This window comes from Podarcis vaucheri, assembly GCF_965113315.1.
Source record: "Podarcis vaucheri genome assembly, chromosome: 13".
Lineage (NCBI taxonomy): Eukaryota > Metazoa > Chordata > Lepidosauria > Squamata > Lacertidae > Podarcis > Podarcis vaucheri.
In genome coordinates, this window is record NC_138751.1 from 26747055 (window position 1) to 26773303 (window position 26249).

Below are 26249 nucleotides of genomic sequence, written 5' to 3' on the forward strand. Positions count from 1 at the left end.
ACCCCCACAAAAAAGCACCAAAATTTATTTTTGGTTCACCACTCCTGATATGAAAGAGCAGCAGTCTGTTATTACTTGGCCTTTAATATATCCTCAAATCCTATTCACAAACATGGGCTGGACCAGTTTGACTGCACACATGGGTAAAAGGAAATGCACAAATCATTAATCCAAGTGTGTTTTCTAACTATGTAATCATTACATCCCTTCCAAAATATCACAGATGAAAACAGGAATGCTCTTGGGTACTAATAATGTGTCTCCCTTGAGATGACTGCCTGCATCCATCCTATCTGGTTACATATGGGTTGAGGGGAGTGCTCCTCAGCAATAACCAACAGAGCTCCTAAACTCTTGATATGTGACCAGGATAAGTCTTAATGGCTTGGGCATTCATTGTGAGCAATTGGCTACTTCCTGGGTCCTAATCTGCATTGACACTATAGTAGATGCAAATGTTAAAGTCCCCGCCTCATATGAACCCACAAATTTTGGCTCTTGCATACTTCTGCATCTGAAGGCCATCCCTCTATCATTTATGTACACATTCTATGTCCCAATCAATATGTGTAGTGGTTTGGGAGGTCCTGCATTTGTGCCATACTCTCAGAAAAGAGAAATTGTGAAGAGGACTGGCAAAGTAATTTCTTCCTATGATGATTTTGCCAGGGCCAGGCTCCATACTCTTAAATGGAGAACATGATTGCTCTAGACACTATTATCACAGCAGAAATCACATAGTGTGGAAAACAGCAATATGTACTTTCATGTCATATAACTGATGTTGTTGTTGTTTAGTCGATTAATCGTGTCCGACTCTTCGTGACCCCATGGACCAGAGCACGCCAAGCACTCCTGTCTTCCACTGCCTCCCGCAGTTTGGTCAAACTCATGCTGGTAGCTTCGAGAACACTGTCCAACCATCTCGTTCTCTGTTGTCCCCCTCTCCTTGTGCCCTCCATCTTTCCCAACATCAGGCTCTTTTCCATGGAGTCTTCTCTTCTCATGAGGTGGCCAAAGTATTGGAGCCTCAGCTTCACGATCTGTCCTTCTAGTGAGCACTCAGGTCTGATTTCCTTAAGAATGGATAGGTTTGATCTTCTTGCAGTCCATGGGACTCTCAAGAGTCTCCTCCAGCACCATAATTCAAAAGCATCAATTCTTCGGCAATCAGCCTTCTTTATGGTCCAGCTCTCACTTCCACACATCACTACTGGGAAAACCATAGCTTTAACTATACGGACCTTTGTTGGCAAGGTAATATCTCTGCTTTTTAAGATGCTGTCTAGGTTATTCATTGCTTTTCTCCCAAGAAGCAGGCGTCTTTTAATTTCGTGACTGCTGTCACCATCTGCAGCGATCATGGAGTCCAAGAAAGTAAAATCATTCCCTCCCTCTATTTCTTCCCCTTCTATTTGCCAGGAGGTGATGGGCCCAGTGGCCATGATCTTTGGTTTTTTGAAGTTGAGCTTCAGACCATATTTTGCGTTCTCCTCTTTCACCTTCATTAAAAGGTTCTTTAATTCCTCCTCACTTTGTGCCACTCCAATATCCCTGCCAAGAAAACTCCATGGACAGGCATATAACTGATAATTTTGATGATTTTCCATGTGGAATTTAAAGGAAATAGTTTTTTCCGAAATTCTGAGGTTGTCAATTCCAGTTTCTAAAATCTGCACTCCTTTATGTCAAAATTAACTGATCTGTAATATTCTGGTATAGGTTTTCTTTTTTCTTTTTTCTTTTCTTTTCCTGCATGTTAATAGCATAAAAGAATCACTAGGAGAATATTGACCGTTCTACCCAGGCCCATTCACAGTAAAACCAGAAGGAACAAATCAGTGGTGGACTTTGGTTTTTAAATTTTCAGTGGCACTCTGTGTAAGGCCAAAATTTTGCCTTCTATTCTGCTCAATTTGTGATGTTATAATTGCAAAGACCTACAGTACCCTCTAGTGTCGGTGCTCAATGCAGTGGAACCAGTTGCACCCCCTGAAATCTGCCTCTGAACAAGCTGTGAATGAACACAGAGGCCCAGATGTTGGAGTAAGATAAGCCCCAGCTACTCCTCCTCCCTTTCTGTTTGGTCTTCAAAAAAGAAAAAGAAAAAGAAGTTTACACTCAATTTCTATATTCTAATCATAATGTCTCATACCAGCAGGTTTCAGTAATGCCCATTAGGTCATATCTGCTATCCTTTATTTAGAGCAGAATTTCATCTTGCTTGTTTCCCCTACTCTGTGCATTCTTATAGAGACCACTATTCATTTATACATCTCAGAATTTCTTAGTTTTTTTTTAGAATTCCCACACAACAGTAGTGCTAAATATTTTTCTTTATCTTTCATGTTTTAGTTCAATGTTATGCAATGCTTGCAAATGAAGAATTAAAAGTTTTGATATCCACTCTCTGTCCAACATTTTCTCCCTTAATGCATTTCTCATTGTTTTTTGGTCACATATTTTTAATAAGGGTCAAGCTGGGCCATATATATTAGCAGTTTCATTAATGCTCACTTTCTTGCTTTCCTTGTGTGTTTGGTATTTTACTTTTGTTGTATTTCAGCACACTACAAATTCAGTCTCCTACAAGGATATATTAACAGCTTGCTTCTAATTGTTGAACAAAGAAAGCTCTGCAAATTCTGTGGATACACTAAGGCCTTATTATTCTAACTTGACTGCTCTGAACCCCTGGGTATTCTGTGGTTAACTCTTTTGTGTTTTCTTTATTATTAATCCTAACTTTGTCAATTGATACTCCCTCCAGTTACTATTTTAGACTTAAGCATCAACTCGATATGTGTCCTGTATACATAATCAAAGCCTGTAATTGAATTATGTTGAAAATCAACATTGTCCTTTTCATAAACTATTAAAGCTTCACTTTTGGGACCAGAGAGCAATTTGGTCATTTCAGTGTCTTTCACTTGGAACTTGAAAGCAAAATCACTGGGGCCAAGAATTCTTTAGGGATTAAGTTAGACATTTGGGCTTGATGGTTCACAAGAACAAGTCATGTAAGTCAATACAGTAGAATAATGCTAAAAAGGCAGAAGAAAAAAATCACATCTCACCCTACTCACACTTTACATGCATATAGCTGCTTTTGCTAAAAGGGAAAAAAAGTGCTTTGTCTGTATTAATTTTATATTATATTATTTTCTCCCCCCCCCCCCAATTCGGTACAGGTAGACAAAGCTGCTTGAAAAAAGATAGCAACATTGACAATGCCAGTGCAAAACAAAGAGTATTTATAAAGTGACAATCACAAAACACAAATCATGGACAATTAAAAGAGAACCATATCTTGTTACATCTCAAACACCATCAGAAATAAAACAATATTTAGATGATCCTTAAGCTAATAGAGAAGAAGCAAGATGTTTCATAGCTTGCCATTCAAATGGCACAGTGTGTGTGTGTGTGTGTGTGTGTGCGCGCGCGCGCGCGCTCTGTGTCATTTGATTGATTATGTGGGGCAGGGCTTGCCTGTCCCCCTCAATACTTTAGTCAAGTTGGCACCCCTGCTACTGAGAAATTATTTGTGTGTTTCATCATCCCCTGCACCTCAGAGATGAGGGAACACAGATCAGGGCCTTAATTGTTGACCATAATAGTTGACCTAAACCTACTGGTAGGTCCACAGAGAAACTGGTGGCCCATGACATCTTAGGTTCCATATAAGTTATGAAGGACTAGAGAACATCAGGCCTGGGGGGACTTCCCACAGGTCCAAGTCCCTTACATGCATGTTTTTTCTGGCTGCAATGTGCCCTTAAACTGTGATATAACTTCTTGCTCACCTAGAAGGAGCAAGGAGATTTGTAGTGTGTGTGCAAACCTTTGGCATTTCCGTGGCTGGAATGTAGGCTGCAATACAAAGAGTCATAGCCATTCCCCTGCCCATTTTTGCAGCTAGTTCTGTGTACAGTGTACAGCCATACAACAACGAGCTTTATTAGAGTTCAGTGATGCATTCCAGCTGGACAAAAACACTCAATAGGGGTGCAAACCAGGGCTTGTGCCCACCTTCAAAGCTGACTCATATAGACTATAGTAAAGTTAAGGATCTGGTCCACCAGCCAGACCCAGTTACCAACCTCTGGGAAGCAGCAGGCAAATGATCACACTGCACTATGCAGGATGAGCACCTCCCTGTTCAGGGGAGATGTTAATTCTATGCTCCTTTGCAAGCAGCTTTTCTCCTGGGACGCCACTTACAAAGGAGCACCCTGAATCATGCAACATCAATATCTCCTTTGAGGGCAGCACTGAACCAGGCCTTGAGGGGCAGGCCTCGGGCAGGAAGAAGAGTCAGGCATCAGATGGGAAAACTCAATGGAAAGGCTGAGACCTCCCATTACCTCTGACTGCAAGCTCTTTCTTTCCCCAAAAGATGCAACCAGAGGTCATGGTTTTCCCACCTGATGCCTGACTCTCTTTCCTACCTGGTGCCTTACCCCATGACAAGGCCTCACCCCTGAGGCCTCACCTTCTGTATATGCCCAATTTGGCTCAGGACTCAGGGCTGCCATATGTCTTCTTTTTCCAGAACACATCCTGTTTTTCATGGGTTTGTAAATGAGAGTCGTCATAGCGATTCATAGTTAAAAGTAGAAGTCGACAAATGTGTCCTCTTTTTTCTCTTTAAAATATGGCAGTGCTAATAGATGACTTTAGACAGGCCAATATTTTTGCAAACTGCTTTTTATCTGTAGTGTGGGGTTACACAAGAGAGTTACTGAATCAACTCTTTCTGGTGATCTCTATAAAATTTATAAAACAACTAGACATGGTTTGTTTTTTCTATTTATTTTCTCTGAACAACAAGAAATAGGGATTACCAAGATAATAAATGTAAAACCCTGGAGGCCTTCTTCTGGCCATCCTAACTAGCTCCCTCCAACATCATTCTTACCATAATGGTAGTCATATAATAAGGAGAAAAGGAGTGGCCAGGTTATTGGGCTGGGTTGCTTTTCACTTACTTCCCATCCCACTGGCAGAGACTCCTGACCTTGGACAATGGAATTCTTCAGACTTATATCTTCTTGGTTTAGAGAATCCCACCTATCTTGATTTGGAAGGGCAGCATTATTCTGAGCCGAGCCAGCATTTTCTGCCCAGATTTTTCTTCAATGTCTCTTTTACTTCTTTATTTCTCAGACAATAGATGAGAGGGTTGAGAGCTGGCGTGACCACAGCATAGAAAATGGACACTATTTTGTTGAGATTAAAGGGATGAATTTTTCTAGGTCGAGCGTACATGAAGACTGTTGTTGAAAAAAAGATGATGACCACAGTGAGGTGTGAAGCACAAGTTGAGAAGGCTTTTTTCTTCCCTTGGGTTGTGGGGATACGGAAGATTGAATTGATGATAAAAAGGTAGGACAGAATGGTAACAGACAATGGGATTAGGAGGATGACCAAAGCTAAAATGAAATCAACCAACTCAGCCACTGACATGTCAGTGCAGGAAAGGTTGAGTACAGGGGAGATGTCACAAAAAAAGTGATTAATGATCCCAGGCCCACAAAAACTCAATCTAGAGATGAAGGTGACCTTGACCAAGGAGATGGAAAAACCACACACCCAGGAGAACACACCCAGTTGGAAACATAATCTATGGGTCATAATAACTGGATAACGAAGTGGGTTGCATATGGCTACATAGCGATCATATGCCATGACTGCTAGGAGGACACACTCAGTGCACATAAGGGAGATAAAGAAGTAGAGTTGTGCCATGCAACTCTCAAAGGAGATTACTTTGGTCTGTGACCAGAAGTCTAACAGCAGTTTTGGAAGTGTGACAGTGATATACCAGATTTCTAAGAAAGACAAGATTCCCAGGAAGAAATACATGGGCTTGTGAAGGTTCCGGTTGCCTTTTACTACAGAGATAATAATGAGGTTCTCCATGACTGTTAGTATATAAGTGAGGAAGAAGACCACAAAAAGAAAACTCTGGATCTCCAGCTCAGCAGGAAACCCCAGGAGGATGAATTCAGAAATGATAGTTTGGTTCTTCATCTCCAAATATATCTGTAATAATGCAAACCTAAAGAATAAAATGGCAAATCATGATATTTAGTAAAGTAAAATATACAACAGAAAGAATGATTAATTTTAGTAGTAGTAGTAGTCACATAGGGAACATTACAGCCAACTAAGCATTTTGAATTCTCACTGATTACATTAACAGAGCAATCCTAAGTGGGACCAGGGAAGAGTGGAATGACAGATTCACCACTGCATCCCAAGCCTTGTCAGCTTACCTGAAGGTGATGGAATAGTTCTTTCTCCAATTACTCTGTGCCAGCTACAGGTCAATGCAGCTGAGGAGCCCAAGGATCAGGTCCCTTAGGGTAACCACAAGCTTTGGATAAAGCAGATCTAATGCCACCATTGCCCAAGTCTGAAATGTCCAATACCAGGATTTCCCACTTGCTACCACCAGCAGAGGCTGTAGCTTTTGGCATCGCAGTGGCTCCTACCATGGTCGAGTTCTCCACCAGCAGTTTCCTGCTCTACTAAAGGAGAGGCACCCCTGCACCACCAAAGTACCCCCTTCAGTCATCAACATTGTGGGCAGAGGAGCTGTAGGATTGCTCTCAGAGAAAGAGTTAAGCACAAACATTTCAGTAATAACTTAATACCTAAGCTTCAGCAGTGAAATACCAGCATGCATTATAACAATCACCTTTATTGACATACTAAAGCATATAAGCCAAAGCATAAAATTAGCATCTGTTCAGAAAAGGGCATACAGTGGTACCTCGAGTTACAGACCTGAACGTCTGTAACAGATGCTTCAGGTTACAGACTCTGCTAACCCAGAAATAGTACCTTGGGCTAAGAACTTTGCTTCAGAAGGAGAACAGAAATCGTGCTCCGGCAGAGGGACGACAGCGGGAGGCCCCATTAGCTAAAGTGGTACCTCAGGTTAAGAACAGACCTCCAGAACAAATTAAGTTCTTAACCTGAGGTACCACTGTTCTTTGAGGTAAAACTAATAAGAAGGTTAAAAAGGGCCTCCCAAGTCTTATAGTTTCGTGACATCTCTAAGAAAAGGTCCTGGAAAGGTCAGGGCAATTTAACCTTCCTTTCAGCATGGAGTTTAAATATTTATCACAGATTTTAAAATGTGTAAAATGGGCAGTAAAATAAAACATGTACAATGGTTTTGACCTGTTTTATATTGCAATAATAATGCCTTTCTGAAGATGGAATTTTTGAGAATCTTCTGTGCAGAATTACAGGTGGCATGATGTGAAATATTGCAAGGGGAAAAGCTCCATGTTGGTGAGGGGTCATATAGGTGATGTATATATGGAGTGGCCTGACCAAGCAAAGGTAGAATCCCTAACCCCAACAGAGAGCAAACCTAGGCGGAATGTCTGGAAGTCCTGGGCTATGCAAATGACAAGACCCTCTCTTGGCCTCACTGATGTGGTCCAAAGGAAAGCAGAGCAATACATTTGACCCCAGCTTGGCTGCAGGAGTTGCCAGAAGGCAACAACAAGGTGCCATCCAACTGTCTTAGGCACTCCACTCCAGATTTGTGTAGGGTTTACTCCTTAGCCTTTATTCTCCTGAAGAAATCCCCTTACAGAAGTGTTTCCCAACCTTGGGACTCCAGCTGATTTTGGACTACAGTTCCTATCATCCCTGACCACTAGTCTTGCTAGCTAAGGATGATGGAAGTTCTAATTCAGGAGCTCCTGTCTGACAACTACAACTTGATTTGTACAGTTTTCCAGTTGAATGCGGATAAGGGAGAGAAAATCAAAGAAATAAGCAATAAAGTTAAATCTGTTTCCTATACTTTAAATTGAAATGAATAAGTCCCATTAATGTTCCCCCAATAAATAAAAAGCACAAAAACAAACAATTTATCAACAAGACTGATTAGATAAATAAGGCCATTATTGCATTTGGTATTTGTGTGTCACCGAACACACAAGGTCTGATAGTTTTCTACTCACATTTGCTTTAAATCGTTCCAGAATCAAGCATAATTGTTTCATAGGTACCTATGTTGTGGCTTCAATTTTTTTGCTCTGTGAATAAATCTAATAATTCATTTATTTCATTTTGTCTATGGCCCAATTGTAACAGTCAGCTTGCTTGTCGTATTTTTTTTTCCAGTGGCTAGATACTGTAGATGTCTTTCCTTTAAATAAAGTCCCTTGGCTTTCTGAAGACACACCAATGAGTGCATCTACTAATGTGTAATTAGTTAGCAGACAGTCTCTCCAACCTGACACAATTAGCTGGTGTGTGGGTGTGGGTGTAGGTGTAGGTGTAGGTGTGTATAAAGGGGATAAAGGATACAACAAAGTCTTAAATGAACTTCTGCCTTGGTTTTGCTCTAAAGTATTCCCTTGGTATTAAATTATCCAGTTTAGTCTAATTTAAGTCAGTAATGATGGCATAAAGGTTAACCCTTGTTCAGAGCATTTAATATTATCAATAGAGTGAATATGCTACACTTCTGTATTTGGCTAAGTGTAGAGTTCTAATTTTCATAAATGTTCATAAATAGTTTAATGGATTTAGATCTATGACTTGAGAGTCTGTATTTACGGTACTTTAAAAGCACTTTTAAAGCTCTACCTCTCATTTAAATCAGAACCAGGGAAGGCAGTGAATATCTTATGTGAGTGTCTGGAGGCAGTTGGAGGATGGATGGCAGCTAATGGATTGAGGTTGAATCTCGACAAGACAGAAGTATTGTTTCTGGAGGACAGGGTGAGGGCAGGTTTGGGGGATTCCCTTGTCCTGAATGGGGTGCCTGTGTCCCTAAAGGAGCAGGTGTGCAGCCTGGGAGTCCTTTTGGACTCACAGCTGTCCATGGAGGTGCAGGTCAACTGTGTCCAGGGCAGCTGCCTACCAGCTCCATATGGTATACCGGCTGAGATCTTACCTGTCTGCTCACTGTCTCACCAGAGTGGTACATGCTCTAGATATCTCCTGCTTGGACTACTGCAATGCTCTCTATATGGAGCTACCTTTGAATGTGAATCAAAAACTACAACTAATCCAGAATGCAGCAGCTAGACTGGTGACTGGGAGCAGCTGCCAGGGCCATATAACACTGGTCCTAAAGGATCTACACTGGTTCCCAGTGTGTTTCTGAGCACAATTGCAAGTGTTGGTGCTAACCTTTAAAGCCCTAAACGACCTAAGCCCTGTATACCTGTAGGAAAATCTCCACCCCATCATTCAGCCCAGACACTGAGTTCCAGCACCAAGGGCTTTCTAGCTGAAAGAAGTAAAGCTACAGGGAACCAGGCAGAAACGTCATATTTGGTGCACAGTCTTGATTCAAAATGGCACCTGACATCCAAACATTGATGAAGGCCGGCACTCCCACCTGGGAACCCCTCATGCTGAGTTTGGAAGTGTTATGTAGATAGGTGGCCAAACCATTACTTCAAAAATGGTGAAGTCATGCCAACGTGAAGTTTTGGGCCTCCATTTTGATTCAAACTGGCAGCTGACATCCAAACATCATAAAAGATCACTGCCCCTACCTCAGGATCCGAGATAGATATGGAACTGGGTGTATGATTCATATAATATGGTCAAGGACAGTCTGGAGGTTTCCTGGAAGACTTCGTTTTATAATACAGTAGTACCTTTGTTTATGAACACAATCCGTTCCAGAAGTCCGTTCTTAAACCAAAGCGTTCTTAAACCAAGGTGTGCTTTCCCATAACAGCGGGGGACTCAATTTACAAATGGAACACACTCAACAGGAAGTGAAACATGTTCTTATTCCAAGGTAAAGTTCACAAACCAAAGCACCGTACTTTGCAGCGTACTTAATCCAAGCTGTTCATAAACCAAGGTACCACTATACTAGATTCAAGCACAGTGTGGAAATTGATTGTGAACACCTACCTAAATCTCATCTAAATAAATACTAAGATGATGACGTGTTACAATGCACACAACTATAAACTGTCTCTACCCAAGTACAAGTGTTTGTGTGAAAGAGTGTACAGTGGTACCTTGGGTTAAGTACTTAATTCGTTCCGGAGGTCCGTACTTAACCTGAAACTGTTCTTAACCTGAAGAACCACTTTAGCTAATGGGGCCTCCTGCTGCCGCCGCACCGCCAGAGCCTGATTTCTGTTCTTATCCTGAAGTAAAGTTCTTAACCTGAAGCACTATTTCTAGGTTGGCAGAGTGTGTAACCTGAAGCATATGCAACCTGAAGCGTATGTAACCCGAGGAACCACTGTACACTTCTTGATTTGTACAGCTCAAGCTATTGTTACTGAGGGATTTTTCATTAGTATGATTTGGCGAAGGGCATGAGAGGACAGTCCCCTGGCCATGTCATGTTTTAAGTTTGCTGCGGCCATTCCTCCCACCAGCGATGATTGGACAGCAGGGCTGCCCATGGGCAGGGCCCCGCCCAGTGCCAACAACACAGCCAGATGGCTACGAGGAGGGTGTTAGTCTACACCCCCAGCTGGATCACTGCGGGACCTGATGCCCAGCTGCAACGCTGCCCACCATAAAGGGTAAGCGGACTTTCTCTCCCCCAGCCCCTAGTTGTTGGGACTCAAATATTTGTGGGTTGTTTTGGGGAAAAACTTGATGGTTCATAGACTATTAAAGAGCATCAGTTTAACTGAAAGGCCATAGGGGTAGGGTTGTTGTTGTTGTTGTTGTTAAGAGCTGATTGTGCAATTGAAAAGATGACTGCTCAGGTGAAATGGCTTCAACTTGACAATTTGGCAATTGACAACATCAGACCAGAAAGCAAACCTGACTCAGAAGCTTTTAAAAAGGTCATATGCCATCATTCAAACCACTCCAGGCAGTTATTATAAAGTTTTCTCACTGGTGTGTCTGGTTTCCCTAGAATTTTGTCTTTTATCCTGAGTTGGCTTCTAATGCACAGAATGGTTTTCTGATCGTTATTTTTAGCTATGGGATAAAGATGAGGGGGATTTACTAATTCAGTCCCAAATTCTAAAGGTCATGTCTCGTTTAATTATATATATGACAAGGTCTCATCCAAAAGAGAAAGAGGCTACAATTATTCTCACATTGTCTGTCTTTCAGAGTTCTCTGCTCTGGCATCTGTTGATGATGATGATGATGATGATGATGATGATGATAATAATAATAATAATAATAATAATAATAATAATAATAATTTATTTGTACCCCGCCCATCTGGCTGGGTTTCCCCAGCCACTCTGGGCAGCTTCCAACAGAGATTAAAAATACATTAAAATGTCACACATTAAAAACTTCCCTGAACTTCCAATAGCAACAGGGTTAATTATTGGGCAAGTGTCTGATCTTTGGTCCTACTCATCACTAACTCTTGCTTTCATTAAATGGGGCCATATGCTCCCTTCATATCATGGTAGGGAAGCGCCAGATAATAAGAGCTCCGCTGATTCCCCAGGTCATATCATAAGGAATGCCCAAGAGAACAAAATAATAATAATCTCTTGAGAGAAAGTGCCACGTTGTAGAAAATAAAACCCTTATGAAGTTGTTAGATGTAGTTCTATTTATTTCAGAGCATTGCCATGTTGCTGAGAGACACAGTGGATTATGGTGTCAGTGGATGCGGTAAGTATACAGAAACGTAGGACACAATATCCCAGGCTATAGTCATTGGAATACATATCTTACACCAATGGTCAAATCCTTTTCAGATTGTTAGATCATTGTTTGCAGTTATGCAGAGGAACTGCAGTTGGTAGCCCTTGCATCTGATTATCTACTAGATCTTCTCAATCTTCTACCAAAATCAGTTATTCCCACAGGATTTTTAATCGTTTTAATTCAGTTTCATTTGAGACATAAATATAAATGAGTAACCATGTGTAAGTGATTGTTATACCATGGGTACTGTATGTAGTAAGCTAGGCTATTTAGTCCAATGCCCTGTTGCAATGCAGTGTTCCATACCTAGATGTTTTTGTTGTTTAGTCATTTAGTCATGTCCGACTCTTCGTGACCCCATGGACCAGAGCACGCCAGGCACTTCTGTCTTCCACTGCCTCCTGCAGTTTGGTCAAACTCATGCTGGTAGCTTCGAGAACACTATCCAACCATCTCGTCCTCTGTCGTCCCCTTCTCCTTGTGCCCTCCATCTTTCCCAACATCAGGCTCTTTTCCATGGAGTCTTCTCTTCTCATGAGGTGGCCAAAGTATTGGAGCCTCAGCTTCAGGATCTGTCCTTCCAGTGATCACTCAGGGCTGATTTCCTTAAGAATGGATAGGTTTGATCTTCTTGCAGTCCATGGGACTCTCAAGAGTCTCCTCCAGCATCATAATTCAAAAGCATCAATTCTTCGGCGATCAGCCTTCTTTATGGTCCAGCTCTCACTTCCATACATAACTACTGGTAAAACCATAGCTTTTACTATGCGGACCTTTGTTGGCAAGGTGATGTCTCTACTTTTTAAGATGCTGTCTAGGTTTGTCATTGCTTTTCTCCCAAGAAGCAGGCATCTTTTAATTACGTGGCTGCTGTCACCATCTACAGTGATCATGGAGCCCAAGAAAGTAAAATCTCTCACTGCCTAGATAACACTATGCAATTTTAACTCCAGAGTGCATCCAGCAGAAAAAATATGTCCAGGGATCAGGTTGAATTAGAACTTTATTATGCATTTGCACATGAGCTGGTCTGAAGGTTGACTGTCTTCTTTAAATAATGTAATTTCATTTGCATAAGCGCAGTTAGTCACTCACAGGGCTCCTGCCTCTGCACATTTTGAAATCAGTGCAGCAAGTCCCATGGGGAGCAATGAGTACTGATGACGTGTTATCAATCTCACATGGAATTTTTATGTATCATATGTACATTTTATGTATTTTATGTTCAATTACTCCTAAGACTCTAAGAATAAACTATATGTCAAAGCATGTAAATTGTACATAAAATACGTACATAAAATTGCACACAAGAATAATGACATGTGATTAGTAGGAATATACAAATGTGCCTCAATCCATCCCAACATTTATTTTCACATTATTCTGGTATTTAAATTTAAAACAAAGATTTATGGGATGGGTGGGGAAAGATGAGCTAAGTTCGATGTGCATTGTGAAAAGGAAACTGCACACTACCTAGTTGCTATTAAGCAGCTGGAAGCATTTTAAAAAATACAACTCAGCTTGGATCACCTCGTGTTTTGCCACCCTTGGAATTCTTACATAAAAGGTGTAGATTTTTATGAAGGGTTGCCATATTTTGAAGACCAAAAAAGAGGAAATTTGGCGTATGGATATATGTGAACTGATCCTTAAAACCTGCACAGAAATGGGATGGAAAAGACTTCAGTCTTATTTGGTGGTGAACTAGGCCCAAAACTGATTTTGTCCTTGAGCTTATCCCTATTTGTGATTCATGGATCAATCGCTCCATTCAGAAAGTGCCTTGGTTCATGCATGCCAAACGATAGCTACCATTTTGCCTAGCTCCATTTATCTTATCAATTCACACTGAAATAAAATGTGTAAAGAGCTCTGAACAATATAAAGGTTAAGCAGATTGTTAATTTGTTTATCAAGTGTGTGTCATTATTACATTTTCCTCTTAAGAATACCATAGCTGCCATGATGGTCTTTCCATTGCTATTTTCCTCTTAGGTAGCCACCTCAATAAATCAAACTGCCATCACAGAATTCATCCTCCTGGGATTTGGACATCATCCTGAACTACAGATTCTGTTCTTCTTGATATTTCTGAGCATCTACATTTTAACCTTAATGGGGAACCTTCTCAATGTTGTGTTAGTTGTGAATGATAGACAGCTTCATACGCCCATGTATTTCTTCCTAGGGAATTTGTCCTGTTTGGAGATTTTCTATACCTCAACTATTCTGCCCAGAATGCTAGTCAGTTTCCTAACAGAGAATAGAACCATTTCCTTTTCTGGCTGCTTTATACAATTATATTTATTTGGTTTTCTGGTGACTGCAGAGACATGTCTCTTATCTGTGATGTCATATGATCGGTATTTAGCAATTTGCAAACCACTGCAATACTCATTTCATATGAACAGCAAGGTCTGTATCTCTTTAGCAGCAGCATCCTGGATAAGTGGTTGTTTCTCTGTCTCTGTGGTAGTCATATGGATGACACAATTAACTTTCTGTGGTTTCAACGGAATTGACCATTTCTTTTGTGATTTTATACCTCTCAGTAAGTTGGCCTGTACTGACACTTCATTAATTATGGCGATAGCCCTTATGTTATCTTCCTTATTCACTTTCCCTTTATTTATGTTGACCATAACATCTTACATTTGCATAATCTCAGCCATTTTGAGGATTTCCACAACATCTGGGAGGCAAAAGGCATTTTCTACTTGCTCCTCTCATCTTATTGTAGTCACCATTTTCTATGGGTCCTTAATGATTGTTTATGTCCTCCCGGATGACCCCAAACTGAGAGGCTTAACCAAAGTGCTCTCTACTTTCTACACGATCCTTACACCAATGATCAATCCCCTCATATACAGTTTAAGGAACAAGGAGGTTAAGGTGGCATTGGGAAAACTGGGCCAGACATGCATGTTGTCCCTTAGAACTTAGAAAACCAAATTATCTAAGTAGGACTAGATATGTAAAAATACAAACACAGAAACAAGTTCTTCTTTTAATTGACTGTATAAATAATGAGAAATAAAATGTGATGGATATTGAAATAATGAAACACATCATAGGATTTGATTTTCTTTGAATTTTGTCTCTTTGAACCAGAGTAGGCAACACAATTTCTTCCAGATGTTGCTAGACTACAACTCACATCTTCCCTGCTACGTTAACAATAACTAAGACTATTGTTCTTTGGAGTCTAACAATATTTGGAGGACACCACCCGGCTATCCCTCGTATAAATTATTCATTCAAGCTCAACTATATGTTGTAACTTTTATTACCATTGTAAAAGGTAAAGGTACCCCTGCCCGAACGGGCCAGTCTTGACAGATTCTGGGGTTTGTGCGCCCATCTCACATCTATTGGCCGGGGGCCAGCGCTGTCCGAAGACACTTCCGGGTCACGTGGCCAGCGTGACAACGCTGCTCTGGCGAGCCAGAGCCGCACACGGAACGCCGTTTACCTTCCCGCTGGTAAGCGGTACCTATTTATCTACTTGCCCCCGGGGGTGCTTTCGAACTGCTAGGTGGGCAGGCGCTGGGACCGAGCAGCGGGAGCGCACCCCGCCGCGGGGATTCGAACCGCCGACCTTTCGATCGGCAAGCCCTAGGCGCTGAGGCTTTAGCCCACAGCGCCACCCGCGTCCCTCATTACCATTGTATATATGTCTAATTAACACACATATCTAAATTCCAAATCATGGCAAATATGTACTTCATGAATACTAGATTAATTGATACGATAGTTGTATTGAAATCAATATGACATAAGTTATCATCAACCTAAGTCACATTGATTTCAATGTTTCTGCTCTAAGCATGGTTAAATCTGAAACCAACTCATTCTGTACAATACTTTTATCCAGATTCTGTCAGAATGTGGATGGAATGTTTGAAAATTAATTTTAATCCAGAGCTATGTAAAAATTAAAAATACATTGGCACTTATATGTTAACACACTTTCTAAAGGCTATAACAGCCAAATGGGATCAGACCAAAGGTCATCAAGCCCAATCATCTGTTCTCACAGTGGCTAACCAAATGCCTGTGGTAGGGAGAGCCAATGTTATATCATTTTTTTGCACCACGTTGCATCAAATGTTTTGGGGAAAGTTGTAGACCACAACATCTGGAGAGCACCATACCTTCTTGCTCATGATCCCCAGCAAATAGAACCCATTTTTATGTAGCTAAATAGATAGATAAAAAGTCCTTTGAATTGCCACTAGTTATTATAGTTTATACACAGTGGATATCAAGCATTAAAAACAAACAAACAACTGTGCAGGTTTCCTATGGGTCAACTACTGTAGGAACAAGATACTCCAGTAGATAGACCTTTGTTCTAATGTAGCATAGCTCCTCTTATGTTCTTATCTTCAGAACAGCTTTCAACTGGAATTAGATTGCAAAGAAGAATTCAGAATGCATCCTGGTACAGGATAAAAGTCTCAGAAATTTGGACAACTTACAATGGACTTAAATTGACATCAGCTCATATTTGAATTCCATAAAATCATTGAGCTATGTGGTTAGTCTTAAAAACTCAAAGTGCTGAAAGTATAACAATGTGATTTTGTATAAATGCATTAGGATTCGAATGCTCTGTAACCCTATGTAAGTGTCTTTCAGACCCATGTATCTCTAGCTATGAATTTCTCTAATGCTCAATGAACCTGGGGCTGAAAACATTCTAAGCTTGCAAGAAATCCTAGGAAGTAGACAATTATTCTTGATTCAAATTTGTTGTACAACCAACACTTTGTAAAAACTTTATTTAACACAGTGTGGGGAAAGTAAACTCCACCAAGATATTGTAACACCTTTAAATAAATACATACTTCCTTTTAAAATAAGAACAAAGAACTTTAGTTATTACACACAAAAAATGTTAATGATTAAAATAAATTGCATTACACACAGCAATTAGGCACATATTTAAATACAGTGGTACCTCGGATTACATATGCTTCAGGTTACATACGCTTCAGGTTACAGACTCTGCTAACCCAGAAATAGTGCTTCAGGTTAAGCACTTTGCTTCAGGATGAGAACAGAAATCGTGCTCCGGCGGTGCGGCAGCAGCAGAAGGCCCCATTAGCTAAAGTGGTGCTTCAGGTTAAGAACAGTTTCAGGTTAAGTACGGACCTCCGGAACGAATTAAGTACTTAACCTGAGGTACCACTGTATGGGTGACAATCAAAAAGGTGTGTATGAAGAAAGGTTTAGTTCCATTATAGGCATATATAATATATAGGGTTTATATCACTCTGTCAAGTCTTTCCATAAGGGATTCTGGGATTTCTGAGCTGATGTGGGAGAGAAATTAATTTCCATTACCAAATTTGCACTTCCTAAATCAATACATGAACCAAGAAATACATGTTCTTTGAAAGTTGCACTTCACAAAGTTTGTGATGCAGCTGAGAACATGTACAAAAAATCAAAAAATGCAGGCAAAAGAAGTGTACAGAAGTGAAAATAGCAAACAAAATTGCATTCTGTGAAATGAAAACTGCTTGCAAAAAAGCTAGGCAAAACTTTGTACAAAAATTTGCATATGCGGAGAAAAGTGTGCAAAAAATGTAAGAATTTTCATGAGAATTTAAAAATGAAAGACAAATGGGGGCAGAAATTGGGTGAATTGGACTATGACTGTAAAAAGGAGAAATTGCGAGAAACCAAATTTTGACAGATTCATCCAACTGCAAACTGCAAAGTTTGGTGTAGTTACCACCAAACTACACTTCCTGTGGTTGGAGCAAGGGAATCATTTTAAGCCTTTTAGGGAAGGGGGGGGAATAAGGGAGAATAAGAGAATAAAGGAGGGAGGAGAAAGAGAGATTTTGGCACCGGGGTGGAGGAAGGGGGTGGTTTGCCCCGGATATCACCACTGAGGGGGGTGACAAATGCTCTGCCCCAAATGGTCCACCAACCGCCTCCCCCTCAGCTATAGGGCAGCTAAGTGGGAGGAGGCAGGCAGACTCCTCAGAGGCCCCATGGAGCATCCTGCCCCAGCTTACCCCATCCCCACGGATGGCTGGCCCTGGCCCTGGGCACAGGGCACATGCGCCACCCCAGGCACCCAATCGGCTTGCTCCACCGCTGTTTGGCACATCAGAGCTAATGAGCATTTTGCCCACATATTGTCTTTTCTACCAGCAAACCATGATCATAGCTCCAATATTTTTAACAAAGACCCGCTTCCTCAACTTCTTCAAAGCATCCTTTACCTCCTTATTCCTTAAGCTATAAATCATTGGATTGAGCAGTGGGGTGACTACTGCATAAAAAACTGATGCCACTGTGTCTAGCTTAGAAGGAGAAGGGGAAATGGGTCTTGTATATATGAAGATAACTGTGGCATAGTAAATCACCACCACAGTAAGGTGTGAACCACAGGTGGAAAAGGCCTTTTGTCTCCCACTGGCTGAGGGGATCCTAAGTATGGTTGAGATTATAAAGGTATAGGATACCATGGTGAGCAAGCAGGTGCTGAGGATGACAAAGGAGGCCAGAACTGTGACTAGGGTAGAGCTGACAAAGGCATTGCCACATGAGCGCCTCAACAGGGGCCCAGCGTCACAAAAGAAATGGTGAATCTCCTTAGGCTCACAGAATGAGAGCTGGGAGATGAGGACAATGGGGAGCAAAGGAGCTAGAAATCCACCCACCCAGGCTGCTGTCACCAGCCATGTAGTTACTTGCAGAGTCATAAGAGCTGGATAATGAAGAGGACGGCAGATGGCCAAGTAGCAGTCATAAGCCATAGTAGCCAGGAGGAAGCATTCAGTGGAGCCCAAGGCGAAGAAAAGATAGAGCTGGGCAATGCAACCCGCCACAGTGATTGTACTCCCACCAGCCAGGAAACTTTCCAGCATCTTCGGCACAGTGGAGGTGGTATACCAGATCTCCATGAAGGAGAAGTTGCCTAGGAAGTAGTACATGGGTCACTGCAGTTTTGGGTTTGCCTTAATGACTAAGATGATGACGATGTTGGCAGTAATAGTGAGAACATAGGTGGCCAAGGCTAGGGTGAAAAGCTGTGGAAAGCTGTGGAGAAGCTGAGAACCCCAAGATGACAAACGCCTTTACCACACTCCTGTTAGAAGATTCCATGTCGGCATTCTCTCTGGTTAGCAAAGTTGTGGAGAAGGAACAAAAAGGGAACAAAAAGGGGAAAGATTAATGTGCTATATTTAAGAACATTTATTTACATTTGTTATTAGGAATGTCAGAAATGTGATGAATGTGATGAACAGGGATGGAGAACCAAATGTATCCTTCCATACTTCTCTATCTATATCCCTAAATGTTGAGGAATGTACATCCATCTACACTTTATACTTCATGTAGTTGATGGGAAAAACTAATGTAACATAAGGGCATCCATGATGAACATGATTGCCAACTCTAGATCATGGCAAATTCCTGCAAGAGTACATGTGCAGGTATTTCCCCAGTCTTGGCAGGCTGTATGGATATGACTAACTTAACACCATTAATTGCAATGGGTCTACTCTGTTTATTCAAATCTTTTTCCATGTTGTCAGGGGTTCAGGAGCAGAGGCAAGGGCAAGGGAGGAAACAGAGAGCGAGGGGGAGGAGGCAGAAGAAAAGATGAGTGATGACGACGACCCGAGATCTCCGAGTCTTTCCAGTGAATCAGAAGATTCACAGAAAGGAGCACCAGTGGCCAGGGCAAGGGGGGAGCCTAGGGGGACACCCCAGGAAGATAGAGCCAGAGGGGACTCAGAGGGGAGCAGTTGGAAATCGGGACCAGCGTCACCGCCAGAGAGCAGGGAAGAGGAAGGGCGCCAGGGATCAAGCGCTGGCGGCTCACAACAGGGGGGAGGGCACGAGTCAGGAGTGGCCACACCTCCATCGGGGAGCGAAGAAACGGTCAGACGGAAAGTGGAAGGTTGGGCGCGCGCGCCAAGTTCAAATGCACAGGAAAGAGACGCAGTAGGCAGCCCGGAAAGGGAGCCAGGTCCTAAAGCCCGGCACAAGGAGACAGGAGGGTCCGGGGGGTCGGCGTCAGAAGAATCCCGGAAGGAAGAGACCCCGGGGGGCAGAGGGACCCAGAGGAGAACAGTCAGGCGGAAAAGGTGGAGCAGGGCTAGGATATTAAGTTGGTGTACAAGGGGCGGAGACTCAGACGGAGCTTCGCCGATCTAACGCATAAGACGTAGAGTTGCACGCAGCAGCTTGAGATTGGATACTGTAACTCAATAAAGACTTTTACTTAATGATCGCTGGCTAGCGTGATCCTCTGTGAGCTAGGATCTGGGAGCAGCTCTGACACATGTCATGTGGGAAAGCGTGTTCTCCTTCATGGAGAGCACATGTTGCGGTGGGGGCCGCCAGGACACTCCAAAGTTGGGGACGGGCTAATTGTTCGTTGGCCACTGGTGTGATTGGGGCTTCCCTTGTTGTTGGGAAGAAGTTAATGTTGCCATTTGTTGATTGATAGCCAGAAATGCTAAAACTCCTTGCACGAGGCTAGGGCTTCCTTTTTTCAACCATGCATCGGATTGCCCGTCCCACCCTCCCTAGAATTAGGGTTGTTCACTTTGACCTTACTATGCCTGTCATGGGGTCGTCTGCTCTTGGGGCAGGGGCCCGGTAGGAATTTCGTCCATCTGGCTGATTGGCTGGGGCCATTTGTTTTTTGCCTACTGCATAGCAAATCGTCACAACTTGTAAGGCTGCGGTTAGGCATTGGTTTATGGCTTGGTTGGTTGAGGGGCATGGATTGGCTGTGCCTGCCCCTCTAATGCTGCTGCTGCAAGGGATTCCGTTAAAGGAATTGGGGGCTAACTATTGCTTGTCCACTCTGTCAAGGGGGCTCGGGTCATAGCAATGAGCTCCTGGTTGCATTTGGGGTGAGGGCAGGTTCCCTGCTCTGCGTTACCCCCAAGTGTATTCCCCTATTCTGACTTTCGCATCGTGCGGAATGTCAGTCTGTCCCCCATGGTGGGGGCAGATAGTCGCAACCAATGTGTAAGCAACCACTCGCAAATTTGTATTTCAATAAAGTTGTGGCCAAAATTATGCCAAAAATCTTAAACAAAAAATTCTGTGTGATGTGTGAGTTATTGGGGTGGCCCTGGGGACCTCGACACGCAATTACCCATCCAAGAATTAATGACCTGTGCATTTTTTGAAAGCTGCATCCCAAGTAAAGAAAGATCTGTTCAGCGATATATTCAACAAATGTTATTTTCACCTACATATTTCCACACAAAAACAGTTACACAGATGTTGTCTTCTTTCTTTAAGAAGAATGGGATTATTTAAAAGAGGATTCATGAGCACATATCAGAAGTAGCTACAGTGCCTATTATGACTGGTTATGGCTTCCAGAGCCTCAGGCAGAGATGATGACAATAATAATAATAATAATAATAATAATAATAATAATAATAATAATAATAATAATAATATACCCCGCCCATCTGGCTGGGTTTCCCCAGCCACTCTGGGTGGCTTCCAACAAAAGATAAAAAATACAGTAGTACCTCATGTTAAGTACTTAATTCGTTCCGGAGGTCGGTACTTAACCTGAAACTGTTCTTAACCTGAAGCACCACTTTAGCTAATGGGGCCTCCTACTGCTGCTGCGCCACGGGAGCCCGATTTCTGTTCTCATCCTGAAGCAAAGTTCTTAACCTGAAGCACTATTTCTGGGTTAGAAATAGGGCTGCCTTCAGATGTCTCCTATCATCTGCTACCTGATCATTTTAACTTCCCAGAATGGAAAGGGATTAAAAATAATGGGGCATCTGCCTGAAGAGACAGTACTGTACCACTGAGCTATGCACTCTTCCTGTTTTATTCCTTCTTCATTGAATATAAGGGATACCTTCTGAGGTTGTGGAACTACAATTTCCATTAGCCCAAATTGTTGGCTATCCCAGAAAACTTACCAGGTAGCATTCTATGATTACAAAGTAAGAATGCAATTATGCATTCCTTGATTATACTAAAATATAATCTATTCCACTCAATATTCTGTCTGAAGCAGTGGTGAGCCAAATGCCCCAGGGAATAATGAAGAGCTAAAGAAGGTTGTAATAATCATTTCAGGGAAATAGTTCTAACAACACAATTATATGCAAGTTTGCTCATAAGTGTCATTGAATTCAAAGGGGTTTAAATCCAGGGAAATTGACATATGATTCAATCCTATAAACGCTATTCATACTCAGTGGCAGTGACTACTCTACGTTCATTATGTATTACAGGAAGTTAAATGTATCCATACCCACTCTGTCCACGCTGATCTGTAGGTTGTGTCTCAGTAAGTTATGCACGCAGCAGAGTCACTGAAATGGATTAACCTAAGTTAGTCATGTACATCAGCATCAATAAATCTACTCTGAATAGGACTAGCACAGGATGCAACCTGTAGTTTTCTAATTTCTATCAATCTCCCCACTTTTATATTTGTCAGCAAAACAAAACCCATCATTTCAGTGTAGAAAAGGTGCTCCAAATATCTGATCATATTGATATATACCGATATACCAATATATATGCCGTATTTTTCGCCCTATAGGACACACTTTCCCCCCTCCAAAAATGAAGGGGAAATGTGTGTGCATCCTATGGGGCGAATGCAGGCTTTCGCTGAAGCCTGGAGAGCGAGAGGCGTCAGTGCGCACCGACCCCTCTCGCTCTCCAGGCTTCAGGAAGCTATCAGCAAGCCTTGGGAGCCCGGCAGGAGTGCCCGCTGGGCTGCCAAGGCTTGCAGGCAGCAACCTGCAGCCCGAAGCATGGGGCGCACTCCGGAGCGTGCCCCGTGCTTCGTGCATATGTCCGCAAGCCTTGCGAGCCCGGTGGGAGTTCCCGCCGGGCTCGCAAGGCTTGCGGGCAACAGCCTGTTCTGGGGACTGGGGTCAGGGGAAGCTTGGGCTTCCCCCGCCCCCAGCCCTGCAAGTAAGCTCCAGGAGCGATGGCGAGGTTGCGCAACCTTGCCATTGCTCCCGGACCTGTTCTGGGGGCTAGGGTCGGGGGAAGCTCGGGCTTCCCCCACCCCCAGCCCCGCAAGCTCTGAGAGTGGGAGGTCCCGCCGGGCGTGCAAGGCTTGGGGCGGCAGCCTGCTGCCTGAAGCATGGGGCGCGCTGCAGAGCACGCCTCGTGCTTCGGGCAGTTGTCCACAAGCCTTGTGCACCCAGCGGGAGGTCCCGCCGGCCTCGCAAGGCTTGCGGCCGGCAGAGTGATGGGAGCTGGGGTCAGGGAAAGCTCAGGCTTCCCCCGCCCCAGCCCCAGCCCCGTGGCTGGTGGGGGGAAATATTTTTTTTTTATTTATTCCCCCCCCAAAAAAAAACCTAGGTGCGTCCTATGGGCCGGTACGCCCTATAGGGCGAAAAATACGGTGTGTGTGTGTGTGTGTGTGTGTGTGTGTATACACAGTGGTGCCCCGCAAGACGAATGCCTCGCAAGACGAAAAACTCGCTAGACGAAAGGGTTTTGCGTTTTTTGAGTTGCTTCGCAAGACGAATTTCCCTATGGGCTTGCTTCGCAAGACGAAAACATCTTGCGTTTTTTGCAAGTTTGTTTCCTTTTTCTTAACACTGTTAATACAGTTGCGACTTGCCTTCGAGGAGCAACTCATAGAACGCGGTGTGGTAGCCTTTTTTGAGGTTTTTGGTGATTTTTGAAGCTTTTCCAAAACTTTTCCGACACCGTGCTTCGCAAGACGAAAAATTTGCTAGACGAAAAACTCACGGAACGAATTAATTTCGTCTTGCGAGGCACCACTATATATATATTGCTGTAACTCTTTGTATTAATGTGTACATATTAATGCATGCACACACACATAGAAACACAGACACCTATATCTACCAATCTACATATCTACATCTGTTTAGTTCTAAGGATTTATTAGATAGACAGATACACAGACATTGTAAAAAGATGATATAAGAATATATGGTAAATTCATCAATAAGATATGTATTCACCTGAATGAAGGGTAATCCACAGGGCTCACACAAGCTGCCAGTTATCCAGGAGGCATCAATACTATTCAGGCTAATTAGTAGAATGAAATCCTATGAAAATGGCAAACTAATATAGATTATTGCCAAATGAAACAATGATACTAAATCCTTTCATTTAAAGGAATGAGTTTTCAAGAGGCAATTCATAACTTAACCACTTACATCTTTGCCCTTCTTATCTCATCTATCCTTGTGCCTAAAATTTCCTGCACCATGTTATCCCGCAAAAAACATAAGACGGGAAACTGTACAGCCTGAGAAACAGCTTTATGTTGTTTGGTGCTGCTATTTCAAGAGTCACTTCACACACACAGAAGACCTAATCTATATCTCCGAGTATTAGATAACCTTTGGGATATGTTTAATAAAAATCAATTATTTACATATTCTCTCTCTTTCTCTCCTGCCAATAGCCTAGATCATAATTCTTGTTTACCTAACATAGAGGTGGAAAATTGTTCCATGCACTTTTTAGGATGTGGAAGAATGAACAGATTAGTAGGCAAAGGAGATCCAAATTGGCCTCACCATTTGGTAGCCTACAGGTCCACAAATTTTCAGTGTTTATTCTAAGACAAACAAAGAAAAGTATGCCATTAGTCCTTTAAATTATGCAGCTGTAAACAAAGGTCACCCCGTGTGCTCTGACTAATGTTTTCAAAGGCACTGGACTACTGACAACCACTAGGGGAAGGTATTCAAGTATTAAATATATTTTAAAAATATTTTAAATGAACCATAAACTAAAGGCAGATTAAAATACCTGATAGATTCTACATGTCTGAATAGGTTTGCCAAATAAAAAATGTTTTTAGCCACCATGGAAAATAATACAGTGGAAGGGGCTGCCTGATGTCAGTAGATAGGGAGTTTCATTGTTTGGTTGCTGCCATACCTAAAGATTAATTTCTTACAAGTGCTGAATGACTATATGTGACACTTTAAATATTGCCAGTTCTGCAGCTTGAAGTGGTAAAGTGTACATCTATGGGGTAAAGCAATCTAGCAGGTAAACTAGTCCCAAAGTATTAAGGACATTCTTCCTATTTATTTCATTATAAATATACACTGCTCCATTGTAGAAAAACTCAATGCAGTTTATGTACTTATAGTAACAGCCTGAAGTTGATCCAGTAGCAGACTGTCAACCAGTGCAGTTTTCTGAGCACAGATGTTAAGTGCCAAAGGCACATGACTTTCTGCCTACCAGCACATGTTTTCCTTGCCCACACTGCTGTTTGGTTTGGGGCATGTCTTCCTTGTTATATTTTAATAAATATAACCCTGTCTGAAGTCCTCATTTGAAGCGCCGTGCAAGTAAACATATGCCCTTCAGATGCACTTCAGATGTAGATATTAGCCCATTCTCATTGATGAAGGTCCATGCACTGATTTTCTGAAGGCATCTTTGAATTCCTGATTCCTCAGGCAGTAGATGACTGGATTGAGAAGTGGTGTGAGGACGGTGTAGACAACAGACACCAGCTTGTTGGCATAAAAGGAGGTGAGGGCTCTTGGCCGGGCATAGATGAAAATAGTGGTAGAATAGAAAATTGTGACTACCAGAAGGTGTGAAGCACAGGTGGAAAAGGCTTTGTGCTTCCCTTTGGCTGAAGGTATGTGGAGAATTGTGGAGATGATGCAGATGTAAGAGGTGATTGTTACAGAGAGTGGGCCAATGAGAATGAGTAAGGCAAGAAGGAAATCAATGAGCTCAGCCAATGACATATCAGTGCAGGCCAAGTTGAGAAGTGGGGAAACATCACAGAAGAAGTGGTTGATAACGTTGGGTCCACAGTAGCTCAGGCGTGAGATGAAGATGATCTTCCCCATGGCAATGAAAATGCCACTCAACCAGGAACCAGCTGCTAGACGAATGCATAAGTTTTGACTCATAATAGCTGGATAGCGCAATGGGTTGCAGATGGCAACATAGCGATCATAAGCCATAACAGTTAGAAGGACACACTCAGTGCATGCCAAAGCCAGGAAGAAGTACAGCTGAGCCATGCAACCTATGAAAGAGATTTCCCTCTTTTCTGCCACAAAGCCAGCAAGCATTTTGGGGACCGTGACGGAGACATACCAGATCTCCAGGAAAGAAAGATTACTCAGGAAGAGATACATAGGCTTATGAAGATTGATGTTCATCCAGATTAAGGCAATGATCACCACATTCTCCATTATTGTCAGTGTGTAGGCAACCAGAAAAATGGTGAATAACAAGAGCTGCAGCCTCAGATCTCCAGGAAAACCAACCAGGATGAATTCATTCACTTGTGTCCAGTTTGCCAGTTGCATCTCAAATGCTTGCTGGTATCATAGATAAAAGGCAGAAAGAAGATTAATACACATGACTTGTTCAAAAGCAAATGACAGTGAGTGCCCTTCCACTCTGCAAATTTAATTTAATATCTTTATTTCATAAAAATTATTCACCAATTGATTGTAAAGGACCTGAAAGTGATTAGCAAAATGAGAAAACCATACAATCAAGGACTGTACTTTAAAACACACAAAAGTTAAAATACTAAAATAGATTAAAATTAATTCAACTTTCTATACATATCTGTTGTTGCA

The 26249-nt window shown here is 42.3% G+C and overlaps 3 protein-coding genes and 1 pseudogene across 4 annotated transcripts in view; 1 reads left to right on the forward strand and 3 right to left on the reverse strand.

The window, feature by feature from the left end:
• Positions 1–26249, reverse strand: part of LOC309516597 (vomeronasal type-2 receptor 26-like) — a gene marked incomplete at both ends in the record, with an annotated part of 367451 nt that overhangs the window by 54463 nt on the left and 286739 nt on the right. The gene's annotated exons all lie outside the window — the stretch shown is intronic.
• On the reverse strand, positions 5030–25970 carry LOC309517289 (olfactory receptor 6B1-like; the record flags this gene model as incomplete). The annotated part of the gene is made up of 2 exons (XM_082196430.1): positions 5030–5792; positions 25721–25970. The coding sequence occupies 2 exons, from the start codon at positions 25968–25970 to the stop codon at positions 5098–5100; spliced, it is 945 nt and encodes a 314-aa protein (XP_082052556.1). The 3' UTR covers positions 5030–5097.
• Positions 11593–14592, forward strand: LOC309517507 (olfactory receptor 8I2-like; the record flags this gene model as incomplete). Its single annotated transcript, XM_082196736.1, has 2 exons — positions 11593–11610; positions 13645–14592. The coding sequence occupies 2 exons, from the start codon at positions 11593–11595 to the stop codon at positions 14590–14592; spliced, it is 966 nt and encodes a 321-aa protein (XP_082052862.1).
• On the reverse strand, positions 17814–18777 carry LOC309517239 (olfactory receptor 6F1-like; annotated as a pseudogene). The gene has a single exon. The product of its transcript is annotated as an olfactory receptor 6F1-like (transcript).